Genomic DNA, 16,723 nt, shown 5'->3' with positions numbered 1-16,723 from the left:
ATTGTGTATTTGCCATTTCTGCACAAGCAATCAGATTCTCCAAATTGCCCATTAAACCAAGCACAAGAAGTAACACTTTTAATTTACTTTCTTTGTATGAGAAGAGAAAAACATGCACATTGCTCATTCTGAATAAGACAGAGGGAGTTAGTTAACATCTAACTGGAAAGCAAAGAGTTGTTTTTTCTTTTATCTTCACCAAAATCAATTCTCTCTATATATGTCTCACAGATGAAGAACAATAAACTACAACTGTGTTGGACTAGTAACAAGTTCCATTCATTGTCAAGACAAACTCATATCAAAGCCTGCGAATGTGGAAAGCCTGGAGAGAAAGGACCAGCATGGTCCACATGCATCTTTCTTTGCCTCCTGAATTAATTTATTCTACAATCCAAAAATAAGTTGCAATGCTGCGTGAAATGTTAATAAAAACAGAATGGAATAGTTTTCAGATAATTTTAAAGTTTACTGAAAATAGTTCCAAGACAACACACCAATGCTGAAACTAAAAAACTATTACTTTTTATAAAAATATAGGATCATTTGAAATTGATCCCAACATGGCAAAAATGTTAGTACAGTGGCTAAAAAAGACTGGAAACTTGAGATGATTGAGAGTGTGTTGTAGGGGTTCACAACTGTGTGAGAGAGTACATGGGCAGAATAACCTCTCTCACTGAAAAAGGTCAGCAAAGAAGTGGAGTTCATTATCAGCTGTTTATAATTTTAAACATTCAAATCATCTGGAGAAATGTCTACAGAAGGGACAAAACCAAAATCCAAAAGGCTGTGACCTTCAGGCCATGAAGCTGCACAGTGTTAAAAACAGACATATTTCTACAGCTGAAATCACTCTGAATAAACCTGAGTGAATAAATGCAAGCTAAAAATCCTACTATGAAAAGAAAAAAAATAACAAACAAGATCCAGACACACCACTACCTTCTCTGGGCATAACTTAGGTGAAGTGGAAAGCTGTCCTATGGTTTGACCAATGAAAAACCGAAATTCCTAGAAATCCCGAATGCTGCATTGTACAGACTAAAGAGGACAGGGGCCATTTGGCTTGTAATCAACATACAGTTCAAGAGAAGTTATCTGCTCTTGCTTTCTGAGAGATGGTTATGTTTAGTTCCACTGGTAAAAGCTGTTGGACAAAGATGTGTGCACATTTCTAACTATTAGTCTGCCACCACCACCTGCTAGCAAGAATGTACGGAGGAATGTAGGGGGCTGAAAAAAACAGATATTAAAATGTATACTAACCAACTCCCAACACCAGTGACATCTCAGGAGGGTTTGAAGGTATTTGCAAATAATCCTAACAGACTTCAGGGACTTTATCTTCTTTAATTCTGCTTCTTTTATTTTATAACTTAACATAATCTTGTAACTTTTAACTTCAAATATGTAATGCAACAACAGATTAAAACTCATAATTATGTGTGGTTTCATTTATCTTCACATTGTTTCACATACACACATCTGCATACATATTTAATGGTCAGAAAATGGCTGGTATTATTTTCACTTATTCAGTCTTTTTGCCACAATGACAATCATTGTGGTCTGTGATCGCACTGCTGTTGTGGGTGGTTTGATCCAATGCCAGCATGGTTTCTAGTTTGTCCTTTTGTGGTCACACAGGTATTAGAGAATGGACTGAAAATAGTTACATCATGAACCATAAAGAACCTTCCTAAAGCAAAAGCTACAATATGAATAGACAGAATTCAAAAAAACAAAACAAAACAAAAAAAAACAGTGTCCTATCTCTCAACAATCTCTGTCTGTGTCTGTCTAACATATTACATCACTAAAACTCCAAATCTCCAGGATCTTGACAAAGCCCTCTGCTCACTCTCTGGCCTATGTGGCAGATGGAGCTGTGATCCTGGACCAGTGTTTTTTGTTTTTTGAGGAGCAGGAGCCCATTACCATTGGACCTTTCACTCAGCAATGGAGTTGCTGAAGAAGGAATATGAACTCATGTGTGATAATCTTCATTTGCACTGCTGCAAACTAAGGCCACAAAATGAGGCTGCAGGAGAGACAGTGGCACACTGCTCACAAGGGCATAGTTGGAGTAAGGATCCAGGGTGAGCAAGAGAGTGCAGTCAGAGGTGGGACAGCTGGCAAGCTGATTAAGAAAGCTAATTTCTTTTACAAGTAAAAGGTGGGATATTAGTCAAGCAGACAGGAAGAACAAAAGGCTGTGTCAATAATTTTTCTAACGTGCTTTGTTATAACTGTGAAAGTTTTCTGATCTGAGAAATTCAGGAGTAAACAAACCTTTTCACTAAAAATGCCTCTACTCAAATCATAAGCAACTTTAAACCAAAACAAAAAAGACAAATAAATGTCATGAGAGGGGAAAGGTTGAGTGTGAAACTGCAACCTACCATAGATAATGCTCCATTTTGAAACAGTATGACCAAGATTTATAAAGTTTTTAATTCAATATGACCTGACATAAGTGACAGAGCCCATAAACACATTGGGAGCTAGTTTACAGAGGTTGAGACAGAAGGCTATTTTCCCCATAGACTTCTATAGGACCGGAAGTCTTTTGGCAACCACAGCCATCGCCACCTAGTGGCCTTCAAACAGAATGCAGATTTAAGGCACTTCCGCGTTTGCTTAATTTTTCTGACTCGTCCATGTTTTATACTGTTTATGATTGAATTATAAAGCTGGCATGCGTGTGTTAATTCACATGACAACACAGCAGGATAGCTAATGGAACTGACTTTCTACTATGAATGAAATTGTGACTGGCTGTGTTATTCATTAGTGTGGAAAAAAAATGTGAGAAGAAAAACTAAGGCCATTGGAAGGGAAAATAAGCAACTTCTTGTCATGTTGCCATTACTTTGATTAAATATCAGGGCACACTAAAATGGAAACTGAAAGCAGCTCACTATCAGAACGAGTTTTTAATCTTAACCTTTTCAACCACACGGAAACTTCAGTAAGTCCATCATAACAAATGCATTTTTATAGAACAAAGAATTTAAATTTCTAGTTAACTCCAAAAGACAGTTATGGTGTCTCAACACAATTATCAAGACATCTAAAATTAACTGGTTGGTCCAAAGGGTCAGAAAAAATGCTGCTGTCTTACTGTTCGACATTTCTCTAAATGTTTTAATTAGAATGATGAAAACCTTTAAGCCTTAGGAATTTTTTTTAAGCAACAGAGTTCAAATGGATATGTTTCTTTGTTCTTCCAAATCACAACAGACTCTACTGCTGATTCACAGCTCTGTTTTGTGCAATGCTTTTTTAAAAAGGCCTAAAAAGCATTAATAGAACATTAGGAGTAAATGTATTTGAACTGTCCTTGCCCTTAGCAACAGTGGCCCTGTTCCAAGTGAGCATTACTCTCTCACTCTCCTTTGTCTCTCCCAGAAACCAGATTTTCCAATTTAGCCTCTAACACAACAAAGCAATAGACAGAAAATTGATTTGAATAACACCAGCTCTACTATATTCAAATAAAACAATATGAAAAAATGGAAGTGGCAGAAGTTATAAAAATGAGACACGAAGTTTGTTTTTTATAATAGCAGAGTTTCAATATCCAACACCTTTTTATTGGTTTCGAATAAAGCAATGTCAGCCAAGAAACTTTGGGGAAATGATACTGATAAATTCAATTAAAATGCCAAAAATAAAAAGGGGAGTGTTAGCTCTAAAGAGCAATGGGAGAATGGGGTAGGAAGAAAAACAGGAGAAAGAATAGGATAAGGTAGAGAGGGATGAATAAACCTAACAGCAGTAGCCAAGTCTTTTCATGTCCCTCCTGTCTATTCCTCAACCTCAGCTTCCTAAGACAGCTTTAATATGTCTGCTGCTCTTGTAGATTTTATGAGGCAGGGAAAATGGATGTAGCCACTGCACACACACACACACACACACACACACACACACACACACACACACACACACACACACACACACAATTGTGACTGGGCTGATACTGCTGTGCTACTAATGGACTCTTCTCACTGTAGCCGAGCAGCTCTGCAGGCTGCATGTGCCCTAGATGGCACCCTGGTTGGCAAAAACAAGTGTAAATAAAACATGAGATGAGGTAAATATGCTGACTACGTACTGTCGTGGTTTGAAGGCCCAACATGCTTCACATATCATTACCTGCTCTCTAACAATAGGTAACTTTAGGTGACTGGCTGAGTGACAGACAGCCATCTTGACTTTTCGAATTATGTTACATCTCTGGTCCTCTATCAATATGTATGCAGCTTCATCTCTGTCTTTTGCCTTTTATTCCAGTCCCCTGTGGAGAATTACAATATGAGCTCAGAGATTAAAATCCCAAAGCCTGTGGCAAAGTACATAAGCAGATTAGAATTAATAAGCAAACGCAAGCTAAGGGTTAAATCTTTCATCCACCTCCAACCCCCACACAGACAGCCACTCAGACCTCTTCCTGTCTGAAGTGTTTTAAGATGTCAATACCATGCAATTTAACCTCCTCCATCTCCTCTTTTTCTTTTCCTGCTATTTTATTCACACACATGCACCCAACTTTTCTCTCCACAAGTAGTCATTCTGACTTGCCTGTCATGCATAATAAGCGATGCTGACATTTGAGAGAGCCGAAAGGACATGCCGACATGCCACATAATGGTCTCTAACACAGTGCCCTATGAGTGAGCAGGTAAGAGGTTTTCAGCAAGCACGCTGCAGATCCACAGTGGAACAGCGCGAGACTAAATGTTCAGGAAGTCCTTGGGGCGGCACTGATATTTTACTATGATAATGGACATAAACTTGGGTGGGGTGCCAGCTGCCAGAAAAAGTGTTCTCTCGCACAGGCCAGTCAAATTAACTTGTTACATTATGCCACTGTGCTTGGGTCACAACTCTGCATGTATTCAGCAATGCTCTTGTGTGCCACCGCTCTCTGATGGGTTCTGACACAGTTATAAAAGCAGAGCATACAGTAGAACAGGGGCTGCAGAGGTGGCTGAAAGAGAGCAGGTGCTGCAGCTTTAAATGGTAAATAGCTGGGACCATTGCTGCACATTCCCTATCCCGTCTTTTATTGTCACACCTCTCACTGCACAACTCCTAAGTCTATGTGGTCAGGTTTTATTTTCAGTGGCAGAACATACCCCCTGCTATGGCATCTGTAATGGAAATACAGCAACTGCTTTCAAGGTTGACTTGTCATGAAAATTCACTTTGAGCAGCTTTTGTTTGGGTTGACATTAAGAGAAAAGGTGACTGTTTATTTTTGGAGGGCAACCTGGAAAACGACTTGATGAAAATGGTAAAGTAAGGTTACAACTGTGGCACGATGATTGAGACAATCTGAGAAGAAGAAAAAAATCAATGTCACATAGCATCTCTCAATGCCTACACTGCCAGGTGCTTTTGCAGAAGGCACTACCACCAGTAAGAGGCTAGTACACAAAGCCAGCCTCGCTTGTATGAGTCAGAGGGGCATGTGAGCCATAGGATTTGAGTGGATTTAGCAAGTGAGCAGAAGTGAAATAACACAACAGTCCTGTATAGATACAATTTTGATGAACCAACACTAAAATTCATAATAACTGTTTGAGATGAATGTCAGAGATTGATTGTTTATATTTTTAATATCCTGTCCACCTTATTTACTTAACTAAGAAGAATAAAAATAAAATGTACAAATTCACTGTGTTACAATGTAACACAGTACATTGTTACAGTGTAACAGTGCATTTTACAACATAAGCATGTTCAGTTATTGAATGAATAATTTTGTCAGCTTACCAAGTTCAACAAGGGTTTAAAAACAGCTACAAGGCATTCAGTATTCAGCACTTTTTTATCTTATCTTATTTTTTATTTTTTACATGACAATGCCTAGATCACAGTCACTTTGAAAAAGACAACCTCTGACTTGGTACAGAAGTGCTGAGTCAAAAAAGCCAAATCAACCGATGTCTAAAACTGTCATGACTCAGTAATCGCACAATGAAGCCACGCTTCAAGCAGACTTCTATCTGCAGAAACCTAACACAATAGGGAATATCTGTGGTCTGTGAATGGGACAACACAACACAATACACACAATACTGAATCCCTTTATGACATAATCTGTTTATATTCTAGACTGGTGTGTCTGACACTGCAGTGTCTGTATCAACTCTACTTATAACTGCACACAATAAATTAGAAAAGAGTTATGTCTCATATTTTTGGTTTTTGCCTTGTTAGCGCTTCAAATCAGGTTCATTCCAAGCTGCAGAACCTACAAAAACAAACAAGTTGCTCCTATACACATAACCTGTTTGATCGTCCATGGAAGAAAAAAAGAAAAAAATCACATACAAGGCCTTCATATCAGACGCGTCCCAACTGGAGCAGCATAAATACACATTTGCATTTAAAATATACAAACGCCCAGTGCCTGCAGCGTCAATTTGTTAGGGTGACTGATGCTGCTTGCCCTAAATACATCCATGGGTATGAATTAAAATTGACCATTTTCTTGATGTGGCGTCACCTCTAAGCAAGTGAAAAACTGTCAAGCAACGAGTTAATTGTATAACTACACTGGTTTTTCCCCTTAACTCAAAAATACTGTATGTTATGTGACACTTGCAAACTTAATGTTAACTACATTAGTTGATTAGCTTTCTCTAAAATGCAAGCTTCAGAAATAATCTGCACGTTCAATCAAATCACATGGCACACTCACGATGGAAACCAAGTCATCCCTTGCATGGATATCAAAACCTCCTTTTATTGATGCAAATATATTCTAACTTCCTTTTAATTAGAGCTGATATGAACTCATTAAATAAGAACAGAAGCGTTCACATTTATTTGGAGTGGTTTTCTTTGCTGTGTAACTAATGTCAGGCTTCTGTACACACGAGTTAGCACTCACCTCAGGGTTGGTCCACTTGGTCTTGATCTTCTCAGCCATCTGTTGTGTACAGCCCAGCAGGTCATAACCCTGCCTGCTCTGCAGATACAGCAGACAAATAAGCAGTAAACACAACACAGTCGGCTGCTATAAAAAAAAAAAAAAAAACACAGCACATACACTGATATTCTTTCTGTACAAGTCAAACAATAACACAAACATCCAGCTGGCTGATTATTGGTTCACTTTAATCTTGCAGTCATTTAAAAGAGCACCACTGACTTTACATTTTAGTTTATAACCCCACACAAAGTCATACTGACAAAAACAGTCACATTTTTTTGGTAATAAGACAAAATTTTGAGGAGATGAGAATCACAGTCTACAATTTTATATATTTTGACATGCAAAACCTAAGTGTGGAGGTTTCTCCACAAGAATACATCAACACAGGAAGCAGGATTAAAGCTAAGGGACATTTAGACTAAACACCACAGCCTTAGGCTGTATGTCTGACCCTCTTTGTCTGTCATCAATATGTGGCTGTAAAAGTAAGTCAGTTAAGTGTGGTGCTCTATTTTTGTTTGTACCACCAAAGGGCAAAGACAACACTGCAGTTCTACATAGTTAAATTTCACTGACTTTGTGTGACCATTTTCAAATAATGCTCTTGCTGAGACTTTCTAGATCAGTTTATTTCACTCCTTACAAACAAAAACCTTGGCTGCTCATAACATAATTCAGAACAAAACCCTTGTTTCTGATCATACCACACCCCTGCTAAAGGGTCCTCTGTGCAACAGCACAGCCCGAATGTGATCAGTGTGCTGAACATCTGACCTGAAATGGCACTGTAATCATCAGAAACACCATCTCTGCATAAGTGAGCCCACATTTGATGGACCTTTTCACAAATCCAACACATTAACATGTCTTATTGGACCAAATGCAGTGCTTCACTAAACAACTTGTGACTCAGTGGCCCTATTTAATATGCCTGAAGAGAAAATGCCATCTGGGAAAATGAACCAACGGTGAAGCCATAGTTGCCACTGAGCCAAAGGGACGGGGGGTGGGAGTATATTCATAACGTTTTATTTCTATTTCACAGCTTTCAGTGACATTCAAGTGGCTGTAAGAATCAATTTATTGATGAAGAACTGTGGGTTATCATGAGACATTGTTATGTTTAAAATATAATACAGAGCCCTCTCAAGTCAACTTGAAGACTGCAAACATTGGCATACCAGCTAATACAAAATTACAAATGCAAACAAGACAGGTGACACTCTGAATAAATTATGTTCCATATATATATATATATATATATATATATATATATATATATATATATATATATATATATATATATATATACATGACTGTGCATCTTACATGAGTGTGTATCTCACCTTCTGCCAAACGTAGGCTTCATGCAGAGTTATGATCTCGTGTTCCCTGTGCTCACCTTGCACAGCACACACCACGCAGATGATCTTCTCATCAGGTTTACAGTAGAGGGAGCCCTCCTGGCCATGTTCCTTGCAACGCAATCTCTCTACTGTCACAGTGTTTTTCTTCCCATGCTCTTCAGCAGCCCCAGCCTCTGGCCCTGCTTCTGCACCCTCAGCTCCCTCACCCAACTCTGCTTCCACAGGTGGAGAGTTCTGGGCTCCTTCTCCTTCCTCAGGATCAACACTCTCATTGCCATTCACTACTGCAACTCCAAGATGTGCCATCCCACAATTTGCACCCATTTCAGCTGCCATCTCTGCCACAGCCTCATCCTCAGCTGCGCCTTCAACTCGGGAGTTCCTGTTAGTGCCAAGACCATTAGCCTGTGTCTCTTCATGGTTATAAGGCATTAGCACATGATGTGTGCTACTGGCGTGTCTGTCGGCATGGACTGGGCAGAAGGCAAAGCTGCAGATGTGGCACACTTGTGTTGCTGGCTGGGCCTCATCAGGCTCGCACGCATCACATGAACCGTCCATCTGTGGCAGCTCTTCTTGTTTCAGTTCATTAAAATCTTCCTCATGTTCTCCTTTGTACTCCATGGTGGCTGATAATAAAATTCAGGGGATCAGATAAGCAAGTCTGATAGGAGACACATAGTGAGGACAGGTTATAAATAGCTGTGACCTTATGTAAACACTTCTCATCTTTGCACAAGGGAAAGTCCAAGATTCTCAGGACTTATCCCCTCTGATTTAATATTCCCAAAACAGATGCTGCCAGGCATATACAGAAAATGCCACACTACAGCACAAGCCACACATACGCAGACACACACATAAAAACCATCGTTCTGCAACTGCAATAAACATAAAGACCCCATCTGCAGTCACTGAGCTGCCTTTGTGTGCAAACACAATGACGTTGTTTACTGACTCACAAACAGAAAGTGCTGAGTGTGTATGCCTGTGCCCTCAGCATGACCAAACACTGTCCTGCTCCCTTTCTTTCACCTCCCTGGGTAATGTCGTCAGGCCTTGACCTTTTCATATTTTGTTCTTTGTCTTTATGTGCACTCTGCCCCCCCCCCCCCCCCCCCCCCCCCCCCCCCCCCCCCCCTTTCAGTCCACTCTGCAGAAGTGAAGCTGAAAGAATGCAAAAGAGAGCACGGATGCATGCCTGGCTGGTACACACTTTTTTGTCTCCTCGAAGCCTTCCTCTCCTGAGCTCTGTTTGTGTACTCTTTCCCCAGTGCTGACACAAACAACCGATAGAAAAAGTGCTGTAATGCAGATACCCCCCCACCCCCTCTTCCACCACCTCCCTCTGCCTGTTCGCTGTCTCTTACCCACATTCACACAGTGCTTCCTCGCACAAACACACAGACATTTTCTCCCTCATCCTGCGGGGCAGTTTACAGCAGTCTGCAGTGTGTACTTACTCGTCTGTCTTCCTCTCCCCACCGTGTTTTCTCTCTAGGGCTTGTTTTGAGCTAATGTGGAGTCAGTGGAAGTATTAGCTTGACGGCTAACTTCCTTAGCGCAGCCGTCGTACTTTGAATTCTACTGCTGAGCTGTCGACTTATCTACTTTTACTTTATAGCACAAAGAAGGCTCCAGCTCTAAACCGACAGCGTTTACTTCCTTATTTTTATCAGCTGCTGTCTTCTTTTTTTTTTTTTTCTACTTCCTGCTAGTAGCCTCCTGTGTGTTTAGGAACTGCAGAGACACGCAGAGGCGAGAGAGAGAAAACTCGTTTGACACGTAAAACCAAAGACGGAGAAGCTCTAACCTGAAGCAGCTCGAAAGATTCACATATTGGGGTTTAGGCTATTATTTATTTATGGATTTATCTATGTATGTATTTATTTTTGCTTTACAAACACACGAAAGACCAAAGACCTTGTTATGTAATGCATATCTAAAAGTTTACATACCTCATTATGGGCATGAATGCCGGTTCTATTATCTGGGCGGAATGATTGCAAAGCACACATCTTTAATGATTAAAAAAAAAGTTTGAATTTCTTTTAGATTTTTCTCTAATCCACAAAGAGCCAAAATAACACATAAAAGCTCAAATATATACATGTATTCACTTACATTTACATTTATTTAACAAGGCTAAAGACTATTGATTTCTTGTTAGTGGCCCTTATCGACTACACCTTGTATTTTCTCTTTACCAGTATAAAAAGGATTTGTTTGACAGTACTCACTGGATTGACCAATACTCAGAACAATGGGAAAGACCAAAGAACTCAGTGAAGACCTAAGACAAAGATTTACACAATATGTGAAGGTCTCTTGGACCCGTTTCCAAACAACTGCAGATTCCAAGATCATCAGTTCAAACAACAGTATGTAAGTACAAGTTGTTTGGATGTGTCACCACTTTGCCAAGGTCTGGGAGAAGACCCAAACTGTCACTGAGAGGAAATTCGTTAGGATGTCCAGGAACAACTCAGGAACCACCAAGTCTCAAGCCTGCCATGAACTGGTAACTGCTGGAACACTACTGTCACTGTCCACAGTGAAGTGAGTTTTACATCACCATGGACTGAGAGGGTGCCAACCAAGAAAGAAACCCCTGCTACAAAAATGACACCTTCAAGCTCAACTGAAATTTGCAGCTGTCTGCATGGAAAAGTCAAATGCCTTCTGGAGAAAAGGTCAGATGAGACAAAGACAAAGACTGTAGCCTAAGGTTTATACTGTTTGATGGTAGTTATGTGACAATGCATTTCAGGACATATTACAGTGGTGTGAAAGTAATGTAACAAGTAGTGTAACAAATTACTTTCTCCAGTGAGTAATAAAGTAATGTATTGCATTACTTTTAAGAAACGTAACAAGTAATGTGTAATATGTTACTTTTACTAACAACCCCAACATTGCCAGAATTACCATGACATTCATGCTTTTATGAGTGTATATAAACTTCTGACCACAACTGTAAAACAATGTTCATTTTATTGTTCCTTTCCAAAATAATTCTTCCTTTTAGTTCACAAAAAAATCTGCTGTTGAATAAAATACGTTAAAAATGTAGCATATTCAAAATAAACACGCAAATAAAAGTAACTAAAACTAACTGGGGGTACTGGATTTAAAATAATAAATATTTACCAAAAACATTTAATTACTATTTCGTTACACTTAAGAATGCAAAACAAAGTAGATCTACATATAAATAAAGTATATTGGCATATATTGTATAATTTTTTCCCCCAATAAGTAAGAAAAATAATTTAAAGTGTTAATTAAAATTTATTAAAATTGACCTGTTTTCATAGCAGTAGACTTGGAATATGGACTTGGATGTGAAATGGGTCACTTCATCTTGAAATTCAACTTTATTTATTTATATTTAAATCTTTATTTTATCAGGTAAAATATAGGAATTTACCAGGAGCAACAATGATGCGAGCAGATGCTTTTAGGAACATGGGATCACGTCCGTAAAAGCCAGCAGATTTGTTTGGGTCTAGTTTAGTGACTGAGAGGGATTTGAAGGAGAAACCAGTATTACTGGAAGGGGAAGGCTGAGTAACAGACGAGGCAGTGACTGGGGCTGGTATAGTAAAAGCTTTGGTTGATAATGGTTGAGGAGATCAGTAATAACAATGTTGTTGAATACCATAGAGATTGTCAGGTGGGGAGAAGTAAGTTTGTTTTCCATGGACTTGACTGTTTTCACACACTAAAACCTATTCTTACATGTTAATGTGTTTAGTTGGCATCCCTTAAAATAGCTCATAATAGGGCGTGAGGATGAGAAGAAATTCCTATAGTTTACTCAGAGGATTAGCCAAAATGAGTCAAAAGAACGGCTGCTTCCAGTGTGTATCTAAAGGGCAGTAAAGGAAGGGTAGGTTACAGCCGATGCATACATTTATACAAAATTACAGCAAAGTGAGTGGCAGCGATAAGCCCAAATGTATTCATTATATGAATAGAGGAAAAGGTTCAGCTGGAAGAGTAGACAAATTGTGAATTTTAACACTGGTGTTAATGGGAAGTTTCTAACTATGATGTCTGCTTTCCCCTTCTGTTCATGTCCTTACCCTTCATAAAGCAGCGCTGAGAGACAATGGAGCAGCATTAGAGGTCTGGAGAGAGACACAGAGAGATGAGGCAAAACAAGCTGTTCTCTGTAGAGAGCTATAAAGGCTATTGAGTTGGACTTCACACAAGCAGTATTTGGCATATAATTGTTGACTGTTAGCTTGATTTGAATGGCGCGTCATAAATAACCACAGACCATGTTTCCAATCCACTCAGAATGGATGTTGCTACTGTTTTTGCCAAAGTTTCTGAGCTGTTTTGGACGAGGGAACTCTTCTCCCATCTATCTTGTTACCAGAAAAGATTTTTCAGAAACCTATAAAAAGAAAGGGTGACTCAATGAAAACATATTTAACTGGCAAAATCATATTTGCCTTGGCATCCTGGCATAATGATTGAAAGTGAAACTGCTTAAGAGGGCATTTAATCATCATTAGGATTAGATTTTTATGAGGCTTGTAACTATGAGAACAAGTATGTTTTTCATACATGTGCCACAGCAAAATTCAGTTCAGCTTTATGATGTCTTATATGATTGCGCCTCACTACAAGGTCAGTGTAATGTTTAATGGCAAAATTACATTTTTGATGCACAGCAAAAAAACCCAGCATCATCTCGCATTCTGCATAAAACTGAGAGCAATTTAAAGGCTCATTGACTTGCAATTCATTAGAATAAGCACTCCATATAAATACAATATGGGTCTGTGGTACAGAAATCTGCTTTTTTTTTCCCTCTACCCAGGAAATGTAGTGAAAAAAAATGTAGCACGCAATAGGAGCTAAATTTGTGTGCCTAATATGGGCTTGTGCAACTCAGAAAACCCTGCACATGGATGCTGGAAACACAAAGAGCATCAAGCTCTCAGAAATGCCAGCCAAGAGTGAAGGAAGGAGCTTTGGCAGACAAGCAGAGCAGACAGAAAACACTTACCTAATGCCTGAGTTTTAACATTGTTTTATTGGCATGAGGTCAGCCTTGGGTCTTAAGATTAAATGTCCTTCAGTGCAATAGCACCAGTCTGTCAGAGGAGGAACTTTTAAAGTGAGTTAGCACCCCTCAACCCACCCCCCACTCCTCAGCCCACCTCTTATTCACTAATATTTCATTCTGTCACCCTGCTCCTCATTTGCCCTCTGGATCATTCCCTGGATGCTCCCGAGTTTGCTACAACTCTTTCAAGCTGTCATAGGTGGAAAACACGACACAGAGTCAATAAGCTGTTTTGTGAGGTTGTCTGCACATTCCCGTAATCTGTTTTATGAAGGAAGATAGTGAAATGTTTATGAATAAAACCTTTAACCCCTTCAAAGCTGAGCTGGAACATCTGGACTGCAGTGAAAGGAGATGCATTGGTTTTTTATTTTTGCCCAGGTGGCGTTTTTCAGCTAAATTAGTACTGCAGCTTTATGAGCTATTCTCCCTTTGGAGAACTCAGTCATTTTTATTTTCTCTGTGTTTGCCTGTGTGCATGAGTGTGTGTGCAGGACAAGGGAATGACACCTGCCGCGACGGATTGTAGACAGTGAGGAGTAAAATACTGGGGAGGGAGGGAAGAAGAAAATAAGCACAATTTGTGGGAGAAGAGCGCATATATGTATGAAGCGCTCAGATAACTGGCGGCATTTTTCAAAAGTATTGTCATCCTAAATATTGTGCGGTCAAGAGCTTACTGTATATGCCCTGAATACAAAATGTCCTCAATTCCAACATTCAACTTGTCCATGTGCTGCGGTTTAAAGGAAAACTACATTATCTTAATATGGTCTTTACTATAAATACCACATACTCTGAAGCCAGTTCAAATACACGGCATTCGGGCAGCAGTACCTAAAACAGGTCGAACTGAATACACCAGCTTGACAAGAATACATTTAAACAGGCTCCAGTGTTCAGTTCTGTTGAGGCTATTACGCGGGTGTTTATTCAACGTTCTAATTAATTTTGAGGTTTTATTGGTCGTGCTGCATTGATTTTCTTTTTTTCAGAGAGAGGTTGGAAATATGTTAGTCTGCTCTCACTAAAATTTCATTTCAAGAGGAAGGAGAAAAACATATTCTGAACACTCCCTCATGAATGTAGAAGTATTTTAGTTAGTGAGGGAGAGTGCCAGCATTTCCACCAGCTGAATGCAAGTGTACATTACCAAAAAAAAAAAAAAAGTTAAGATTACAAGGCTGCAGCATCACACACGATATGTCATTTATTCAATAATCACATGAGACTACTGCTTTGTGTTAGCTTTTTAAGTCTGTTTTCTACCTTGGACTGGATTACTGGATGCAAATGGCCAGAATGAGAGCGCTGGGTTATATTGCTACTCTTTGAATGATTGTCCATTAGCAATGAAACCACACTGTTTGTTATCAGTAGTGTATTAGTAATGCTTAATTTCTTAAAGACAAAGAACAGTATGGATTTTTCTATCATTAAGAGCTTTATTAAAAAATGTTTACACACATTTAAGCCGGTAACCGCTCTCATTCTTTTTTGTTGCTTTTTTTAATGCAGTGTACACACAAAGCAGATGAACTAGCACAGCGCTGTCATTGCCTGGCTCTTATCAGCCTCTTACACACACTCTGTGACTAAAGTTACTGTCTTTTAGCACTAGAAGCAGAGCAGTCATGTGCAACCAGGTCTGCTTTTGCTCTGCATGGTGACGGTAATAATGTTATACAGAATCAAACATCCAGCTCAGCTAATATGATGACATTGAAATCTCATTGCACAGTTTAGTGTGTGGAAGCAATCAAGTTTAGGCTTGTATTCCTAAAGCAATTTGAAATGTATCATACATCACTAGTCCTTTACTTGTTATGTGTGGGAGAGAATTTCAGAAAGTATAGAGGGATTCAGTTTTTCTTAATTTGCTTTGCTTCTATAGAAGCTTGAGTGTCAGCTGAGACTGCTAAAGAGCTCAGCAACAAGATGCACCTGATTAGTCTCTTTTTGTTAGAATGACATAATAAAAATGATTCATACAGGTTAAATGCTACAGGGTGTACATAACAGCAACAGAAATGATTCCGTTTCTTTTTTTCTATATTCTTTGTATCATCTTTCAAGACAGCAGAGTCTAGGGTCTATTTCACGCTTGTAAATAAATAAATAGATAAACATTCAAGTTAAATTAAATCAATAAATGAAAAAATAAAGTTTTCAATTCAATTGTATTTTTATTGCCAAATCACAACAGTCATTATATTTTATATTATATTTTAAGGTAAAGACCCTGCAGTAATTACAGAGAAAACCCAACAGTCAAAACGACCCCCCTGTGAGCAGCACTTGGTGACAGTGGGAAGGAAAAACTCCCTTTTAACAGGAAGAAACCTCTAACAGCTCCAGGCTCAGGGAGGGGCAGAAAGCAGAAAGAAGAACAATAAATTACACTCTTGAAGAAGCAAGAAAGAAAGAAAAAGAAAGGAAGGCAGGAGGGAGGGAAGGAAGGTGGTGATAACTGTAATTAATTGAGTAATTTAGGTGGTGCCTCCTGTTTACTAGCAATGCTCTTGATTAAAACACTATATTATTTGTTTGCTTTTTTGACATAGAACTTATTTAATTATTATTATTATTATTATTATTATTATTATTATTATTATTATTATTATTATTATTATTATTATTATTATTATTATTATTATTATTATTATTATTATTATTATTATTATTATTATTATTATTATTATTATCATCATTATTATTATTATTATTATTATTATTATATTTTGGTATGATTCTGGTCCTAGCCAATTTCTTTATGATGGTCACATATGAAATATTAGATAGATTCATCTCAGATGTCTGGCAGCTTTATCTTTTCAACTAAATGCAAACTAAACGCAATTGTTTTCTGGTTTTGCAGACTGTTTAAAAAAAATGTTAAGGAAATAAAAGTCAAAATAAAAACTAAGTATGTCCGTATCTTTCAGCATCCTCTCCAGCAGCTGGTCCACACTCGTGTGTCTGCTGCAGTCCCAAAGCACTGAGCCCATGTACGTTTTCATTTGGTCAGCATAAATGTTCCACTGCTAGCATTTGACCTCACAATACTATACATTTATTTTATGTTGCAGAAACATCTAGGGCCTCATATTTAATGTTTATTTTATCAAACTGTTTTCTTGAATACATTCATATAAAACTGATGTATAAAATTCACCTATACCATTATAGGTGAGTGGTATACAGCAGTATTTATTGTAGAACTATACATTTGGCAATGGTACTGTACCCCTCTGTGCTCCAGAGAAAAAGAAACTTCCAAGGGAAACTTAATCTGCAAGGCTGAAAAGGTGATTTGTGTAG

General features: G+C 38.5%; 1 protein-coding gene across 2 annotated transcripts in view; it reads right to left on the bottom strand.

Annotated features, from left to right (window-relative positions):
* trim44 (tripartite motif containing 44) overlaps window positions 1–10,039 on the bottom strand; it is a 45,403-nt gene extending 35,364 nt beyond the window's left edge. Inside the window, exons 1-3 of one of the 2 annotated variants that reach the window (XM_030730593.1) lie at window positions 9,783–10,039; window positions 8,299–8,983; window positions 6,908–6,985 (exon numbers count right to left, since the gene is read on the bottom strand). In XM_030730593.1, the coding sequence (XP_030586453.1) occupies window positions 6,908–6,985; window positions 8,299–8,943 (723 nt within the window). In that variant the 5' untranslated portion in view covers window positions 8,944–8,983; window positions 9,783–10,039. The remainder of the gene's footprint in view (window positions 1–6,907; window positions 6,986–8,298; window positions 8,984–9,782) is intronic. The other variant, XM_030730594.1, reaches the window with a different exon arrangement.
* Window positions 10,040–16,723: the final 6,684 nt, after the last annotated feature.

The sequence above is a fragment of the Archocentrus centrarchus genome, chromosome 6 (genome assembly GCF_007364275.1).
Source record: "Archocentrus centrarchus isolate MPI-CPG fArcCen1 chromosome 6, fArcCen1, whole genome shotgun sequence".
Taxonomy (NCBI): Eukaryota; Metazoa; Chordata; class Actinopteri; order Cichliformes; family Cichlidae; genus Archocentrus; species Archocentrus centrarchus.
Note: the sequence above shows the minus strand (reverse complement) of the source record. Positions and strands in the feature narration are given on the sequence as shown.